Source organism: Dermacentor albipictus, chromosome 6 (genome assembly GCF_038994185.2).
Source record: "Dermacentor albipictus isolate Rhodes 1998 colony chromosome 6, USDA_Dalb.pri_finalv2, whole genome shotgun sequence".
In the NCBI taxonomy this organism is placed as follows: Eukaryota; Metazoa; Arthropoda; class Arachnida; order Ixodida; family Ixodidae; genus Dermacentor; species Dermacentor albipictus.
This window is the reverse complement of record NC_091826.1, coordinates 48,548,237-48,567,561: the sequence shown is the minus strand read 5'-3', so window position 1 is coordinate 48,567,561 and position 19,325 is coordinate 48,548,237. Positions and strand designations below refer to the sequence as shown.

General features: G+C 43.5%; 3 protein-coding genes across 4 annotated transcripts in view; 1 reads left to right on the top strand and 2 right to left on the bottom strand.

The window, feature by feature from the left end:
• Positions 1-270, bottom strand: part of LOC139061073 (proteasome subunit beta type-2-like) — a 32,332-nt gene extending 32,062 nt beyond the window's left edge. Inside the window, exon 1 of the mRNA XM_070540533.1 lies at positions 12-270. Coding sequence (XP_070396634.1) covers positions 12-102 — 91 coding nt within the window. The 5' untranslated portion in view covers positions 103-270. The remainder of the gene's footprint in view (positions 1-11) is intronic.
• A 145-nt stretch (positions 271-415) lies between these two features.
• Positions 416-11,380, top strand: Gale (UDP-galactose 4'-epimerase). Of its 2 annotated transcripts, none has more exons than XM_070540531.1 (9): positions 416-564; positions 904-1,067; positions 1,838-1,956; positions 2,681-2,794; positions 4,235-4,414; positions 6,188-6,368; positions 7,378-7,469; positions 8,620-8,812; positions 9,890-11,380. In XM_070540531.1, exons 2-9 carry the CDS (start codon positions 944-946, stop codon positions 9,949-9,951), a joined length of 1,065 nt encoding a protein of 354 aa, XP_070396632.1. In that variant the 5' UTR covers positions 416-564; positions 904-943; the 3' UTR covers positions 9,952-11,380. The 2 variants fall into 2 exon arrangements, with proteins under 2 accessions (XP_070396632.1, XP_070396633.1); XM_070540532.1 differs by having other exon boundaries at positions 439-564; positions 923-1,067.
• Positions 11,381-17,266: 5,886 nt separating this feature from the next.
• Positions 17,267-19,325, bottom strand: part of LOC139061069 (trafficking protein particle complex subunit 12) — a 31,134-nt gene continuing 29,075 nt past the window's right edge. Inside the window, exon 14 of the mRNA XM_070540528.1 lies at positions 17,267-18,131. Coding sequence (XP_070396629.1) covers positions 17,877-18,131 — 255 coding nt within the window. The 3' untranslated portion in view covers positions 17,267-17,876. The remainder of the gene's footprint in view (positions 18,132-19,325) is intronic.

Here is a 19,325-nt window from a genome sequence, read left to right as displayed (position 1 = left end):
CGCACACTCACCGTGCTTAAGGACTATGATGCTGAATGCGGTCGTCCTGTCGGCCGCCAGCAGCGCAAAGTCCTTGAAGGCGACTCCCACGAGACATTCCATGCTTAGTCCGGTGAATCGGCTTGGTGTGGACCACGCAGTTAAAGGATAACACGTGAGAAAAAAAAAATCGAAGTCGTCGAACAGACACTAGCTTGGACGCTCAAACTCACGACGACGACAGACCGGAAGTTGGGAAGCGCTCCCTGTTGCCTCTCCAGTACTGTGAATGTTTTGTTTCCTGTTGACACCTTTTACCGCAGCGACTCGAGCCCTTATTAAAATACATAGCTTTGCTTTTACAAAACTGAGTATACACATTGTGACAAGTATCAAACGAAATGCTTATCTATATTCGTTTAAACTTTTTATCTTTCATGTATGTTGATGCAGTCAACTGTGTAGTGGCGCTGAGGTACCGCTTAGAAACCGAAACACAAGACAGCTAGCGAGATCATGACGAGTGGCGGTGCCGCAGAGGCAGTCGACGTCGGTTTCCTCAGCCGTTCCACGTAGCGTGCCGACGTGAGTATCATGCCTTCCATCTCAATCTGTATTGCGAGTTTCGAACCTCTCATACGTAACACTAAACAGGTAGTGCAGTATTTTCTGAATTCCCTGGAAGCAGTCGTGGAATGAATGGAACACCGTGTACGGGCCTTGAATTTAGTTTCCTGGGTGTATTGGGTCGATTCGATCGCCGTGCTACGTGAAAGCCCTGAGAATTGACTCCGTGTGGACGGAAAGAGAACGTATTGCCATATTTCCTTAGAGTATTCGAAAACACTGTGGAAAGCGCGTGGCTTTGCGTCACCGCTTTGGCGATATGCACACGGCCCTCGATCAAAGGTCGTTTCTTGATAGGTGTCATCGTGTCTGGCAGAAGCGGTGGAACAATCCCGTGATGACCAAGGGCAGCATCTTCGTGACCGGAGGCGCCGGCTACGTCGGTAGCCACACCGTCCTAGAGTTGCTCAACGCCGACTACGATGTTGTTGTCATGGACAATTACCACAACGCTCATCCGGGTACGGATTGTCTGGCGGTCGCTTTGTTCATACTTTTTTGCATGCTACGGCGCGTAGCGCAGTAGACACCTTTCGCTGCGCTGTCAGGTTCGTTGCAACTTGATTGCAGCTGCCAGCGCGGTGCGCACGTCGGCTGCTTTTACGCGTGTGTCACCGCGCATGCGTCGCTCCTTAGAGCAGACGACACACAAGCTGCTGAAACATGGCTTTTTTTTTTTTTTTTACCCTAGTTGCACACATTTTAATGGCACCTAGTAGACGTGGCTGTTCACAGCTTATTCTTGTCACGCATATACAGCAGTGAAGCGACAGTAACGAACTGGGCTGTCAGCCGAGAGTTGGCTGACATATTGACAAGTGCCCCGACAGTTACATTCTAGCCGGGACATGGGAAAGGTGGAAAACAATATATACATTGTACCGACATGCAGTCTTGCCTACTGGTGTCATGTGCCTCTTATATTTTACAAGAAAAGCTCTATTGGGAGATATCTTTAATACATTGAACTGCATACCGTATAACAGCTTTTGCAAAGAAAGAACAGGTTTCACAACGAGATAGTGAAGCTTTGTACTTGTGCAATTTCCAAGAGCGCCATGATGTCTCCATTGCATGACTGAATAGCTTTTCGGCCATCACTTTCTCTCAATGAGAAAAAATCGCCAACACATACAATTGTCTGGTGAATATTGTGGACGCGCGAGCAGGTCACGTTCTGTCTGTGAATTTCTCACAGGTAACAGAATGACGGACCTACTTTTTCTTGCAGATAAGCAAGGTAAAATGCCCGAGAGCTTACGGAGGGTTCAGGAGTTGACCGGTAAGACTGTGACATTCTACAAGGCTGACTTGAATGACCAGGATTCCATAGACAACATCTTCAAGAAGGCGAGCATACTTCCAAGTAAAACTATGCAAAACTCACACTGAATAGCTATCTGATGAATGCATGAGAATGTTCAAACTATTAATTCAGCAAAATAAAAATGTGACAAATTCATGATTTAGATGCTGTCAGAACATCTCTGATATCAGCTAAAAATTAACTGTCAGCCCTTCCCAAGAACCACGAACACTTTGTATGTATGCCAATACCACAACAACTGCCATGCATATCAGCGTGAATATATAATTACAGTGAGCACAAAGCCAAAAACAATTTCACAGATATTATGTGATGAACGAATGACCCATAAAGGTTTATTGGCATTCGGCCTGCAGCTTGCTCGTTGTCAGTTTTACCATTAACAGATCCTTACCTAGTTACTCCTATGAAATCAAAGCTAAAGCTAGTTAGGTTGATGTTTACAGATGCCTGAAAATGTTTCCATTTCGGATGCAATGTGAGAAGCAAACATAACCATCAAAATCTGTTTTAAGAGAGACCTTATACTGTATCCAAGATTCCATATTTTTCTTTTTAAAGACAAACAGCATCAATGTATCTTCATTACATACAGATAACAATCGGTCTGCTATTTTGTTGGCAAATGCATGCAGCAAACTTTCTTGTGCGATTCGAGCATTGGTACTACGGCAACCCACTAGACTCTGGTTCAAGCTTTCTTTTTTTTTCCCCTCTCTCGCTCTCTCCTGTTCCTGAACCATGCAGCATCACTTCGACTGCGTCATCCACTTCGCAGCGCTCAAGGCTGTCGGGGAGTCATGGCAAATCCCGCTCGACTACTACCGCACCAACCTCGGCGGAACCGTGAACCTGCTTGACGTGAGTGCCACACATTCTGAATACCTTGACGCCTACATAGTTCGAGCAATAACACCTGCCTACCTCTCGTTTATGATGCTGGCAAAGTGCAATAAACGTGCAGCTGGTCGTACCTGCCATATGCATCAGAAATGGTGTGCTTAGTTCATCTTTATCTTATTTTAAAATCTTGGATCGTAAGGTAACTGGGTAGCAAAAACAAAAGCACAAGTCAGATGGATACATCACCAGATTACTTCAAAGAGTAATGAGGGGCCAATTTCAGTGATATGTTGGAGCACATAGAAGCCCTTGTTTCAGATAGCATAGGTACGAAGCAGCACCCCACGCAAAATTTTAGGTTTGAAATACGAGTGGGATGTATTATACCCACAAGAAAACGGCGTGTGTGATACCGAAACTAAACAGAACACCACCATTACCGCAAATTATGGAAAACTCGGAGCATGGTGGACAAGCCTAGCGCTTGGGCATGACCTCTTAGATCGGGCAGCGCCTGCAACACCCTGAAAATCTCAGAGGTCGTGGTCTATGATTTACGTCATGTGTGCTAACCACTAGATGCCCATGTCATCGGCTTTAATGCTATGTAAAGGCTGCTGACAAGAAACTTAGACCTTTACCAGCCTTGCAACCTTGCCAAGATTGCTTCAATAGAGTATAGAGTGTTTTCTTATTTTTATTACAGAATTTTAAAAAATTGCCCATTTCATGTAGCACAGTTCTACTTCTTGAGATGGATTACTCTCAGTAGCAGACATTATTACGTAAGGAATCAAAATTAATTTCAATTTTATTATCGTGCAAATATAAACATGACAATTAACAATGTTCAGCTAATTAACTTCTGAACTAATAACTTCACAGCACATTGGCTGCTGCTGCTCATGTGTTGTCAAAGCTAAACCATCGTTAATAAAACGTACCTGCCGTGGTTCCTTAGTGGCTATGGTGTTGGGCTACTAAGCATGAAGTCACGGGATCGAATCCCAACCAAGGTGGCCACATTTCAATGGGGGCGAAATGTGAAAACACCTGCAGATTTAGGTGCACGTTAAAGAACCCCTAGTGGTCCAAATTATTCTGGAATCCCCCATTACAGCGTGCCTTATAATCAAATCGTGGTTTTGGCGCATGAAACTCCATAATTCTTCTTAATAAACCGTGTATGTGTCCCACAAAAGGTAGGCAAGCTTAAAATGAATACATGTTGCACATGTGCAGCCAAAGCATGTTTTGGGTACACGAAATGTTGATGCGTCTCCTGTGATAAGAACACACACAATGATAAGAACATGCACAACTTCCTAGAGCTCAGAACATGGGACCAACTTAAGCCGGGAGTCTAGTTTCTCCTTTAGTCTTGGCCTGTGGGCAATACAATTGTTTCGGCTGAAACAATAAACTTCAAGCTTCAAAACCTCATGCTTTCAAATGCAGGTGATGAGGAGTCACGATGTTAAGAAAATCGTGTTTTCGAGCTCGTGTACAGTCTATGGCGTGCCCCAGTATCTGCCCATCGACGAGAACCACCCAACGGGTCAGTCCTGCACCAACCCTTACGGACGCACCAAGTACTTTATTGAGGAAATGCTCAAGGATCTCAGTGCTTCGGAGAAGGTGAGGGTCACAGCATGGGCGTGGAAATGGCATATCTTCTTTGTGTGAACGTCCCTCGCGAGTTATACGTTAAAGGAAAATCGACGTGACATTTACGACTTGTCTTTTTCTTTTATATACTACCGCATATAGTCGTGTAAGGGGCACACTTTCTTTTCTAGAATCTTGGCTGGGTGTGTGCACGAATCAGGCCAATGATGGCCCACTAAAGGTTCGTACTGTTTCTGCAACTGTAGCAGAGAGTAAGAGAGGCGCAAATGACGTAGCACTGCAGTAAACAACCTCAGATGCCGGCCCATAATCCCCAAGCAGCACTGACCTACACTGGGTTCCCACCTCTAGAGGTGAAATACCACTGATCTGACTGGAAATGCTGCCAACACAGCCAAGACGACACACCACACAAAGAAATAATGGCATGGCGGTGCCGGCTTGAGCAGCATGGATGGAAAAGCAGCTAGAGTCATCTAGCAGCAACAGAACTAACTTCACTTTGCAGCGGGATGTTTTGAACTTTCTTCCCAACATTTTGCCCTCCAATGTGGGGGTGCGGCACTTATACGAGTGTATACGGTATTAAGGTGCAAACACTAGAAAATATATAGCCAACATGTAAAAGCACCTTACGTGATTAATTTCGACGAACCAGTGTCAGTAGTTTTCACTTTGCGTATCTCGCACATTGTGCAGTGGACTCCTTTTAAGAGCTCCATTAACGCATTCACTGTGGTATAAGTCATGGCTGGGCTCGTGGCAGTTATTCCTCGTGTGCGGCATGCAGGGCATTTCTGCAGTGTGCGAGTAACGTCTTTGCTAGAAATCGGAGGAGAGGAAATATTCTTGCTTTTGTGTTGACAAGTCAAGGTAACCGTCCTCTCCGCAACTTCAGGAAGTTTTGAAAAAGCACAACTTCCTGGTTACTCGCAGGTAGGTAACTACGCACCAGAGGAATATGACAAGTGACCCCATTTGCGAGTTATACCATGCAAGAATTGAGACTTTGGAAATTTTTACCACCCTAACATGTTAATATGGCTTGCCTGGGTTCGATTCCCAACCACAGTGCCTGCGTTTCAGTGGGAGCGAAATGCAAAAACACTTGTGCTTAGGGACGTTAAACCAAATGAACGAATGAATGAGTCAATCAATCAGTCTGATAATCAGAGTAGTTTGGGGACCTTTATCAAATTTCCGACAGGTTCAGTGAACTTCAAATGACAGAAAGCTGAGCTAGTTGGTAAGGATTCATTGTGCAAAAAAGGTGAGGCGTGCAGACAGGACACAAGAGAAGTGGACAACATGAACGCCGGCGTTCGTGTTGTCCTCTTCTCTTGGGTCCTGTCTGCACGCCTCACCTTTTTTGCATCAGTGAACTTCCTTTAGCCGATTTCCTTATATATTCAAAATCACTTGAGATTCATCTTGTTGCTGTAAAGATAAGGCAACTCAGGTTTTTTTTATTTATCTATTTTTTCATGGCAGCTGTGTTTGACTTGGACATCTCATTTGGTTTCAAGTACAGCTCCAGCCCCACTAGAAATACAAGCGACTGTTTCAAATCGAAGAGCCAGGGTTCGTTGTATATATGAGTTCGTTATCACTTGTGTTATGACAAGGTTTTGACTGTGTTTTGCACTAGCTACCTTCGAGCTTGCACATTTCATTTAGTTTCGGGTACAGTTCTGGTCCCACTGGATTACAAGTGACTGTTTTCAACAAAAAACCTGTAGCTCCTATAGCGAGTGGCCTTTGTCTTATTCCTGTATATCCCAGGGCTGGTCGATAGTGCTGCTCCGATACTTCAATCCAGTAGGCGCCCACGAATCCGGCTACATTGGCGAAGACCCCCAAGGTGTACCCAACAACCTCATGCCTTACGTCTCACAAGTGGCGATTGGCCGTCGGCCAGAGCTTTCCGTCTTTGGCAACGACTTCGACACTCGCGACGGCACAGGTGAGCTTGATCGCCAACATGGTGCTTGATCAGCCCAGCTACTCGAACCGTCTTTTTCTTGAGAGAATTGGCAAGAAGTTTCAGATAACACATCAGCTGCCCATGCCTTATGGCCTTATGAAATTGAAAGGTGTACCATTTTGCCCGGCTATAGATAATCAAGAAATTATCATTTACTTTCGTTCACCTGAACACATGTAACGCACTGGTTTATAGTTGATGAAGGGCATTGTGCAGCAAATGCTAGAAGCCCATGTCCATCGTTTAGCTTTGCAACGATAGACAAGAGAGGTGAATGGTAATGTGCAAGCTTACAATCAAGTCTCAATGTAACGCAGTAAATATAACATTTTTCTCATTGATATGAGTGTGCAGCATATGTAACAAAAGCAGTTTTGTAATGAATGTGGCTTTGCTATAACGAGGTCCAAATGTATTACGACCCTGTGCACTTTTGAATAAGGGCACTGGGATGAAACGAAAGTTAAAAGAACGCTGACACCTCAACCATGCGTGTGTGTGAGCATAACATGCTCTCTAGCACACATGGCTGTGTACTGTTAGTATCAGAAGTTCACGGGGCACGGAATTCCTAAAAGATCTGAATATTTCAGAAACACGAGCACACATCCTGGAATTTGAACACATGTGCCTTGAGAAGCGTTTGCAACAGACAGTATCATATTGTTTTAATGGCTCTGGTCAAAAGTACATAGCGGTGCAGTTTTTTTCACAAAGTCCGTGGTTTACAAATGTTCTACATCGATTGCACCAGTATTCCTACTGCTTTCCTTGAAGGCATGCTTTGATGTGTGCCTCGAAATGTTTGATATTTCACTTCAAATGATTGCTGGCCAACTGGCCACAGCCCAAGCTGCTTTGCCCATCTTTTGCTTTAAAGGAGTTTTGTTGTCAGCAACACTACAGGCAGACGTGGGTGGTAAGAACACCTAAAACAGATTTGTAAACATTGTACATAACTGAGGAGGCCTCTTTTGCCACAATGCAGGTGTTCGCGACTATGTCCATGTGGTTGACCTTGCCAAAGGTCATGTGGCAACGCTGGAAAAGGTCATGGCTGGAGAGATCCACGGTTGCAAGGTTGGTTACGCCTTTTATCTTTACTGAACAATGCTGGTCAAAAGGACTCTTCCTATGCAATTGGGCACTAACAAGGCAGTGCTAAATGCAATATCTTTTTCAAAAAGTAGAAAAAGTGTGGCTGTAGAATTTGATGACACCTTGCCACACCTTTATTTTTAATAAAATAAAATAATTTTCTTTTTATTAATTACGTACTTCTTCGCACCTTTTGGGTTTCCACAAAACTATTACGTCAGCCTTTATTTTTTATGTCGATGCTTGGTATGTACAGCATGGTCCACTGTTAAAGGGAACATGCAGATAGTGTTCTGCCATCAATTAACGCTGAGATAGAGCATAATGGCTCATAGGCAATCTTCTTTTGTATAAATGCATGTCCAGCTGATGACATCAGCCACTTCTTTTCAATAAATGCAAAGAAACATCCTGTCATTGCTAGCTAGGTGTCCTGTTTTACTGTTGACTGTAATGTACATACAGCAATGGATTTTTTTGAGAGAATGCCTTGATACAAGCAGTCCATGCTCTATTCAGATCATAAGCTCTAGAACGTGTCAAGCGATAAGTGCCGGCCGTGAGGCTTCCTACAAAAATTACCTCGGAGAGCTCAGGCACTAGCGTCTATGAGAGCTGCAGGCATGACGGTTCAGCCATCCTGAGAATGGGTCCATATATTTGCCTAAACTTCACCCTTCTAGCTTCGAACGACTTTATCCGTTTGTGAATTGATCAATTTCATCTAAGTATTGCGTTATAAATGCAGCGGTGCGCAATAATTCAGCTTCTGCAGAGAAACTGGTTGCCTTCACATGTTTAACAAACATATATAATTTCTCGGAAAGCTAGAAAGGTAAAGCATAATAACTAACACCACAAGAATGTCCGAAGCCATAAGCACAAAGATTAGACAAACCCGCGTACTAACCGTTATTTCCATGGTAGCTTAACGACTGCCATGCCACATTTATCTATAGTAATTCTAGTTAACTCCAGCGTGCTCACTCACTAGCCCTCTTATCAAGCACGACTTCTCCCCACAGTCTGGCAAACACTGCCATCTTTGAGATGCCACCAGACGGCAAATCCCCGACCGCTGTATCTCGCTGGTGCGTTCAAGTGTTGTGCTTTTGACCTTGTCTGTTTGCAGCCCTTCAACCTGGGCACAGGTCAGGGTTCCACGGTGCTGGAGGTGATAGCAGCGTTTGAGCAAGCGTCCGGCACGAAGATTCCATACAAGATAGTCGACCGACGACAGGGCGACGTCGCCGAGCTGTACGCGATTCCAGACCGTGCCGAGGCGGAGCTTGGCTGGAAGGCCGAGAAGTCACTCTACGACATGTGTAAGTTGCGCCACTGTTATGTTAAAATAATAGAAGGGGCACCACTAGAGAGACACCACGAATAATTTAAGGCTGGTGGAGTACTCTTCCAATACGTAATCGGCATTTTCTTAACGTTAAAAAAGAAGTGTTCATTCTTAGCACAGAGAAACCTGCCATGGTGGTTCAAAGGTTGCAGCATTCCACTGCCAAGTTTGCATTCTGATAAAGCGAAATGTGAAAATGCTTGTTTGCCATGTAGATTAAAAAACTCCAGCAGGCTGAAATTAATTCAGGACAGCCCATTTTGGCATTCTGCACAGCCATCATAATACTAAAAATTTTGATTAGCCCATTATACTGTAATGTATATTGAAGCTCTGAATCGGCATAACAGGACATATGGTTATTACAAACTGCCTGTGGTTTCCCAGGGCAGAGCATTGAGACCAAAAGCAGCTGATGAGATGAGAGGACATTTTTAAGAGTGTGTGTGTGTGTGTGTGTGTAAATGAGTGGATTATATATTTCTTGAAAGCAGCGCCCTGCAACCAATGACTGGTTGCTTAGTGGCTATGGTGTTGGGCTCCCAAGCACAAAGTCGTGGCATTGAATCCCGGCCACGGCGGCTACATTTTGGTGGGGGTGAAATGCGAAAACACCCGTGTACTTAGATTTAGGTGCACGTTAAAGAACCCTTGGCGGTCCAAATTTCCGGAGTCCCCCACTACGGCGTGCCTCATAACCAAAAAGTGGTTTCGGCACGTAAAACACCATAATTTAATCTTCTTTTTTAATTTGCAGCCAACGACTGTCTTTAGGGCAAAATAATTTTTGCGAGCCAAAATTCATAGCTGTGGGGAATAGGACATGTCAGGTTTGTAATTCCTAATGCATTCCTTAATTGACCATTTCAATAATTATTGTTTTTTTTAGTTAGCAACTTTAGCGCACAAGTTGAGATGCAAGTAGGGTGAAATTATAAATTTAGTTGTTCCCTTCCGGTACTTGCACTGAAGAGCGCTGCCAGTATTGCTCATATGTAAACGAATCATTGTCAAACTACACTGTTTTTCTTTGTGGCTTTCATTTTTCCAGGCAAGGACATGTGGAACTGGCAAAAGAAGAACCCCAACGGTTTTCTAGAAACAACAAACTAGCTCGCGGGTGAATGGCAGTGAGTGAACGGCAGTGGGTGCCTTGCACTTGGCCTGTTTACTTTTTTTTCTTCTCTCAGTTTATAGCTTTCTTTTGTTCTCAGTTGGATGTTGAGTGTAGTCAGGGTTGTGCCGCGACCTTTCGTTGACAAAGCTCGAGAAAAGGTCGCGAGAAAGAAAAGCAATCGAAAGAACACTAGTCTCATCTCAAAAACCATTTTTGCTGGTTGTGTTGTTCCCCGTTATGGTCAGACCACGTTGCATGAAACTTCGAGCTTTTCTCCTTTCGTTGTTGTTATTTTCTCTGCACTACTGAGCCCAAACAATTCTCTGAAGTCTTGCGCCTAGTCAGAGCATATCAAGTTGTCCATCTAGTCTCTTCATTTGTGCCAAAGACTCCGGAGTAGTGATGCAGCTTGATGTTTGCCATTCACTGTCATATCAACGTGTGACAGTAACTAAGGAAAGCACCACTTCAAAACTTTTTTGCTATATTTGATTGTTTATCAGCCTGCACGTTAAGGGTTGCCATAAATGATAACCGCAAGATCATTCAACGAATCATTCTTTCCAAATGCTTTTTGTGTTCGACAGCATCAGAATTCCACATAAGCTCCTATTTTTGTTGTTGTTTATTCAAGACGGCACGATTATTTTTTGAGGTGGTTGCCACCACAGGATGGCAAGAACAATAAAAAAGTTTATGGCCAGTCATCGGAGCACATTAATGCCCGTTCTTGAATATAACTGTTATGATGCAATGATGGTGTTGAACATAAAATCAGGAAAAGAGCGATTTCTTGGAGAATCCACCAGAGAGCTTGAATGGCATTGTAGCTCTGTATTTGCAGTCACTGTTGTCTTGGATACACAACTTAATAATCTAGATTGCAGGTTTACTTTGCTGTAATTTTTGCCTGCAGTTGCTATTGTCTTGATACAGAACTGGAAAAGCACTACTGCAGGTTTGTTTTGTTGTTTTTTTGCCTGTTTATCAGTTCTCTACACTTGTTGCTGAAGAATGTCAAGGACTGCTGTGGAAATCATGCTTCTTATGGAAGGATATTTTGCTTAATAGTGTCAACATTTCGCAACAGTTGTTTTCAAAGAGGCATTATTGTGCATTGGCGTTTTGAATGCAAACCTCTTTCCAGTCGTTGTTTTTTATTGTTTTTGCCATTTTAAGGCGCAGCGTCCCCTGCGTGTACTGCATACTATATACAAAGGCAAAAAGTACTGTTTTATGCATTGTTCTGTTTACTGCATTCCTCGTACCGATATGTAGCCTGGAAAAGTTCCTTTCTTCTGGAGCAAGCTTTTATGATCTTCAATATGCAGTGCTTTTTCTACAGAGTATTTTATAGATCAACACAGACACTTTCTATGACATTTTTCTCTTTCGTAATAAAGTATTTTTACTCGTACAAGCAAACTTGTGTGGAGTGACTTTCTAACAACTGCAAGCACTTATTCACTCATTCTGGTGCCACAGCGCCTAAGGCATGCATCACTTTATGGGCTAAGCAATGAGCTAGTCACCTACACGTTCATTTCACATTATCTAAAGGAGCAACCTGAAGTGTTTTGATTTTCAGATCATTCTCTGGGCAGAAGAAATAAAATGTGGCTCAGACTGAACCATAGGAGGAAGTCAATATGCACAGTTGTTCCCAAAAAGAGAAACTCGCAGAACCAACTTTGGGTTTATATCTTTGTAAGCGATAGCATGCATATTATGACACAGACACTAGGCAGGTTTCAGTGAAGAGCGTGTCTAGCAGCCAACATGGTGGGCGTTGCAGAGCAAGCGGAAGGATGTGTTGAATCGCGCTTGACCTTGCAGAAACGCACCACAGCACGATAAGATACAGGCTACGAACTTCCTGTTGTTACCAAAGAATGGTTGATACTTGCTACAGGAGATTGTTGGCCAGGAAGCAGGGGGTGTTACAAGTGTCCTTATTAAGATTGTAACCAAAATAAAATTTAGCACATCGAAATGTGGTATCCGAGACGAGCTGTCAACTTCTTTCTTCATAGTCTAGAATATGTGTGTACTCACTTTTTATAGGTAAATTGTTCCTATGCGCCATGCCGAGCATGCCAAACGTCTAAGCTCTGGCTTGCATGAGTTTATTCCGCCTTTTCTGGCATGCGTCCAAGGTCTAATGGTTAGAGTATCAAACTCCGCTAGTGGGGGACCAGGATTCGAAAACGACCATTGGACATTTTTACGAATTTATTATGTATTTAGAGTGACATCTAACATTCCAAGTTGGCCATAAATGGCTAGAAACGAACAAGCGGTAAAGCGGGTGGAAATGCCAAATAAAGCTGTCGTTTAAAAAACAAAAAAGCTGTCCTAGTTGCGCTGAAATTATTTAGGTTACCACAGTGGCCGAGTTAGAGTAAATAAAGCTTGTGGGAAAGCACCTCAAAGGAAAGGTTCTTTGAGTAGCACTCTGAACAGTAAGTAGTAGCTGGTTGAACAGTTACTCCATGATTGCAACACTATGGCTCCAATGATAATGACAACTACAAATACTACTCGCAGCTGGACGACTACGAATGGAATTGTGAGTGGACGCTATAGCACTGCTACAGCCAGAATAATGGTAGCAATGCAGTGTTTTTTGCCAAGAAAACACGACGAAGATAAATATAACGGCAATACTTCAGAAAATGCCTTGAAGGCCAAAGAATGTTAACTTAAGTCATCACTGCAAAAGTGTCACGAAAATATTCTTACAGTGCTTGCAGCTTTATCAAACAGCTTGTATCCTTCGAAACGTCTCTCACCACCCAAAACAAGCTGAACAACCAGCCATCATGCTACGAAACATGGTGCATGTTGCACATCTGCTACTAGGCAATGTAATAAAATCAGAACTATTTTGACACATGGAAATGACTTGCCTAACATGAACTCTCAGCTGAATCTCGGCGTTCCAAAGTCAAGCAAGACTGAGCAATCCGGTGCTCTAGGCCTTGGTCCACATTGTGTTCAGCAGTTATGTGAAAAAACACACACAATAAAAAAAACTACAAAACAAAATAAAAATATCCATGAACTCCTAATTTTGTCACCTCAGAGAGATGCATTGTGATAGCATTTAGGGGATTTCATCAGTGGGTGATCTACCACAGAACATTCCAACTGAATGAACCTAAAATTTTTCATGGAACAAAAACCGCTTGTGTCAATTTGTTAGCACAAAACCAAAACTCACCACAACAGTAATTTTGACCATAACTTCACATTTAATTCCATTCCAGCAATCACATTTTAGCCACCCGTGGTCCACAAACATATACCTGTTTCTCGTGTTTTCTATTTACACACATATACAGTCATAGCCTCCTATATACTTTCTGTGCCTGCTCGAAGGCGGCAAAGCCACCGTCCACTCTCTCTAACCGGTTGACGAGTTGACACCATTTCCCACAAGGTGGTGCTACCAGCCCCGAGTAGTGTGCAGGGAATTAGCCACATGCTTGTATGTCAAAACTTGTGTTAACTGGAGATTTTTATGTGTTCTTATTATGCCATAGCTTACTGCTGTGGTCCAAAGTGCAACTCGGATGGTAAACGTAATGTACCTGGCACTTCGTTTAATGAGATTGCTAGCGACAGTGAAGCAAAAGCAGCTTGGGTGAGAGCCATTGCTAGGAAAGACTGGATGCCTAATACGACATCACATTACTTGGTTGCATTAATTTCACGCTTTTTGCAATGTTGACTACGCTAGTAGCGAGACGACGATGCTACTCCCTCCTGTGCACTACCCAGGGCTGCAGGTGTCACCTGGCGGCTCACTTTCAAATGAAGTTTGCATATGACTCGGATGAAGCATAGGCTGCTGGTGGGGGCATCAACAGAGGTGTCGAACTTGAACAGGCCTATGGACACCAACAGTGCGCCAGAGAGGAACAGCAGCCAATTGAGAGCATAAATGCTGGCGAGCGTCCTCATATACAAGGTCAATCAGGTCAAACATCCACTCTTGTTGCTTCGATGGTGGAGATTTGCCTGAATTCTGACTTGGACACAGAAATCCTGAGAAGGCAGGATCCTAACGTGCAAGCTTCGGCCACCTTTGACTCTCCAGGACCAGGTGAGGCCATAACAGCGACTGTGTGTGGATCGGCTGATGGCAACCAGCAGGGGTCAGCCTGGTTGAGCACGGGAGCCAGGCAGAGAGGCAAATGACAGGTTTGCTCCCCATCTACGCCTAATGTCCTCCTCGAACAGCGAGGTATATTCCCCTGCATGTTGCGGGGATCTCTTAACAGGGACGAAAACTCTGTCAGTCGTCAAGGCGCAACGAAAGGTGGTAAGGCAGTGGCAATCAGCTTCGACAATGCTATCCTGGTTGACATCGTAATGGTGAGAGAAAGGGCCACCACCAAGCCAAAAAGCAACGAAGACTGTTTAAAATGTGGACAAGCTTTTATGACCAAGATTGGCTTAGGCCAATCTTTGTCCTGCAAACCCGACGAGCCCCTCGGCCACACCCTTCGAAGGTGTCATCGAACAGATCACACCCGTACTACAAGACACGACAACATTCTAGAACATCTGGAGAAGAAAATAACGGAATTGGGATGGCAAGTAGTGAGGGAACCACACTTCAACACATTGAACGGCACAAGGATCCCCAAGCTAGTAATTACTAGAGAGCACCAAGCTTTGATATTGGTTGTTTAGGTCATTGGAATGCGAATGCCACTTTCAGATGCCCATGATGTTAAGAGAAACAAATACACGATCCCAGATTTGATCACGCAAATACCACACCATCCAATAGTATCAAGAGTAACATTAAACTATCACAGAGTATGGGGCACCCAATCGATAGGCCTGCTTAAGGGCATAGGGCTAGATGCACAGGACTTCAAGTTAATGACAATTAAATGTCTACAGGGGGGCCTCCACGATTTTCGAACCCGCCAAAGGATGACCTCAGTTGGACCCAAGTAAAGACGTTGGAAATGTATCAAATGCTGTCGAAGAAGGGTCTCTCTGCCAATAGTTGATAAGATTACTGCGTTTTCTTCATGCGTTTTGTGCGCAGAAGAATGTGAAGTGCAGTGAGTGAGCAGGCACAGAAAGTACATTAGAGGCTATGATATAGTGCACTGTCATGACAACGCAAGTAACCAGAGCAGTTCATGATGATACAGTAAAGATTAAAGCAGTGCTGTCAATTTATCTTTTTTATAAACCACTGTTCACTGACACTTTAGTCTTAAGAAACTTCCATATATGAACACGTTCAAAACGTTTTGTAAGATATTCCGAGTTGAACATTTTCAACCAATGCATTCTTTATGGTAACACCGAGATAAAGTTCCTAGATAGATTTTCCATGCTAGAAACTGGCACAGGCATATTGTACCTGCACAAACTAATGTTTCTGCTAGCATTGATAACATTACTAGTTAGTTTGATTATATGCTTTATTAGAGCAGCATTGGGTGGATTATGAATAAATATTGCATGAAGGCTCAGGTTATTTTACTATAAATAGTACCTGCATGATCGCCAAAGTACAGCCACTGACTTACTACAGACACTGTCATATCTCATGGGACATTTCCAATGTAACACGTGGACTGTCATACATCAGCTGAAAAAAGAAGACACACTGAACATGTACACTTCACCCATGTTTTCATGGTGCACGTAAAATGCGTCGTTGCAATAGTTACTGATGTTACCAGACAAGAGTGGTCGCACAGAATTTTGAAGTAAAGAGGAAATTCAACAGCAGAAATGTGTCTACTGCAAATCCACCTTGGTAGGCTATGTATCGTAGAATACAATTTACCGTGTTTACTCGAATCTAACACGCAATTCCGAGGAAACGGGTCCAAAATTAGCCTGCACATTAGAATCGAGCATGACCGTAAATCTGCGTTACCATATTTCCATCGGAATTCCAAATGGTCGCCTCACACGCGCTTCAAGCCAAGCTGCCATAGCTTTCTCCATGTGTTGTAGTACGTGTGCTTAGGTTAGTGCACCGTCCATTTTCCCAGTCTTCCCATGTTCTGTGTTTGCTCTATTAACATGGAGGTGCCAACTGCAAAGGCATGCTGAGCTCATCACGATGCCGCAATTAAGACGAAAGTGGTCATGTGTGCGGAGACGGAGGAAAATCGGGCCGCATCATGGGCGTTCGGAGTTCCCGAAACTTGCGTGCGGGACTAGTCGCAAACAGGTGAAGCTTTCTACTCCGGCGGCCCCTATCTTGAAAGCGATCTACGATGCAGACAAGAGTCTACGTATCTAGGCGCACCGCGCTATGTTATCTTTGCTTAGTGCATGTTGAAGCGAGAATCCGCACAAAGGTCAATTCGCTCGCTCCTGCTACTGCACTTTCCCACTCTAGCGTTTTGATAATGTTTCCGCGGTCATTGCGTGAGACGTGTTCATGCTTGCTTGTGCGCGTATGACACAATGCTTGTTAATTTAGTTAGTTAGCGAAGGCTTAAAAATTTATACGGCTGATAAAAGTGCTATCCTTTTCGTATATATGTCTACTAATTTGCTATCGTAATCAATGCTTCGCCTTTTAGGTGAAACTGCGACTTCTTTTATTTATTGCAACTTTAGTGTATTGGGAGTAAATCTTTGTTTTTCTAAATGAGAGAAAGTTGTATTCCGGTATGAAAAAATGAGGTGCGCATTAAATTCGAGGGCGTTTTTTTTTTCTTTTTTAGTCACGGAACGTGGGTACATGTTACAATCGAGGGCGCGTTAGAATCGAGTAAATATGGTATATAAAATGTGAATGTGTGCTTCTGATCATAGTTCATACTAATAATATCACTCAATCCTCAAATCATTAAATATAATTAGTTATACCTGATTAGCCATAACTAGGCATTACACCATGTCAAAGCAACAAGCAATTGTGTCCTACATCATGAAAGTTCTGAATTAAACTGAATTCAACTAAGATATTGGCTTAGTATATACCACAAAGTAAAGCAACAGGCCGGTGGCAGACATGCCCTCAGACACTGATTACTATGACTAATTACCCCATATCGCATGGCATGCGGTGTTAAACTGATAGCCAATCAATATTAATATGTACAAGTTGAGTTAAACCTATCGTGAAAGGTAGTCAAACACAGCATGAAGCTGAATTATCGAACCTAACTTGAGGTTCAGGATGATACTTGAACGTCAACAATTATTTTAAATATTTTCGGTATGCCGTATCAGACCGGCAGGCCAATGCTTTATAGTATCAGTACACAAAATGGTTAACTGCAGAGAACGAGCCAACATTACTGCTCATACATGTCATACATAACACAAGTCTACAGAAAACCGACATGCGCATTGACTCTTTGACTATCATGCACCTTGACTCTTCCACGATGGTGAAAGTTGTGTGATGGAGTTCACATTTTTCCTTTAAGAACAGTGCTGCAAATGACAAAGAAAGGAAGGTTTCAAGAGAGCGTGCCATCTTTGTGCAGCTTGAAGAACGTAGAGGCCCGGCATTGTTGCCCAGGCACAGAAAAGAATGTTCAAGTGCAATAAATGACATTGACAAAATAAGTGAATGCATGCCTACTGCACTGCTGTGTCTTTTATTGCGCTTGAACTTCTTTCTACAGCTTCTCTGTGCTCTTTACATTTTGTCTCTGTGTCGTCTGCATTTCTACTTCCCTGACATCTGTCACAATGCTCCCACGCGGCCTAACCATTTGAAACTGGCTGACACACCATAACAGCCCGACAGGCAATGTGCTTTTGCACATCAGGACGCGCACCATCAACCACACGTAACGAGGGGACGTAAACAGCACTTAACGCAAGTCTGCAGAAGACTCGAATGTCCGCTGCCATCGATGCATAGCCTGTTGCGTGGCGAGACTTTCTACAACAGCGTGCTGCCCAGTCAGCGTCACGTCTTGGCCGGCTGAAGCTTGAGCGAGGCCACGTTGAAGCCGTCGCCCGCGTGCTTGGCGACAAGCCTCAACATGCTGCGCTTCTTGGCGACCGCCTCGGACGACTGCAGCTCGTACAGAGTGCACACGTTGAAGAGGTAGCCCTCGTGCAAGCAGAGCGCGGGGTCACCGTGCATCGTCGACTCTAGCAGGTGGACTGACTCGCTCAGCCGGCCCAGGTAGAGAAGGCAGACCGCCATGTTGTTGATGAACTGCACGACGATTTGCACGTGGAGAGCCTGTCAACTGGCACGTGCCACTAACAGATGGCGTTCACAGTAGAAGTTGTTATGAGTTAGTCATTTCATGCTTAAAAGGACATTAAAGAGAAAAATAAATCCACTTGAATTTTTTAATTACGCTTTTACACTACCACAAACATCACTCTTACCATGAAAGGAGGCTTAGTAAGCCACAAGAGAGTCAAAGATGGGTGGCAATGCGGCTTTAAGGTTTTCACCCCAGCTCATCAAAACATCGTGGACTTTTGACGGCGTCTGCTAAGACCTAGTTAATTTTTTATCGGCAAAGATGGACTACACTGTATTCTAATAGTCCATAGATTGAACTCTGCAACAAGTTTTGAAAGCTTTTACTGGAGCATGGTGTCCTAAATACTATAAAATTTGTTGAACTCCATGACGTCACACCAAGGTTTAGGTCTCGCCACAAAATTCAGAACACTGCATTTTGACCTTCATTTTCTCTCCTAATAATCAACCTATTACTGCAAAATTAACGCCGACAGAGTTCTGATAGAATACTTTGTCAGTTTAAACTAATTTAGTATTTCCCTTTAGTGTCCCTTTAAAGTGATAACTGCTGCATTAACATGACAACACCATAAAGGTAACAGGAACATGTGTTGCATGTATAGTATTTAGTGACACGTCGACCTCATCGTTTTCTGCCGAAATTGATTTCTTTGATGACAAATCCTGATATAGCATGTGGAAATTAATAACAAACCGCCATTAAGCTGGCACATGATCCTTCGCAACTGTGCTTATTATCCCTGTCTTCCTTCCTGAAATAAACGAGTTGTGGGCATTGCATTTTTCCTGTCACCTTTCTTGCATCTGTCGTGCTCATGCTATGACTATTGCTTTAGGTGTTCACACCGTACACCTCAATGATGCCCTCATAGAAACAGAAAGTATTCTCAAAGGCCATGCATTTGAATGCTGCATGCACTGAAAACATGTTGTGACCACCATATTTTGAACAACACTCACATGCAGAGCAAAGCTGGGTCTGCAAATACGGATGCAGCAATGTCTGCAGACACACTTTCTGTGGAACGCAATGCGAAAAGCCCACAGCATATATAGGGCAACCTTTGTAGATCATTGTATGACCACTGTGTGTTTAATAGCATAAAATCCGGTTAGGTCACTAAGTCATTA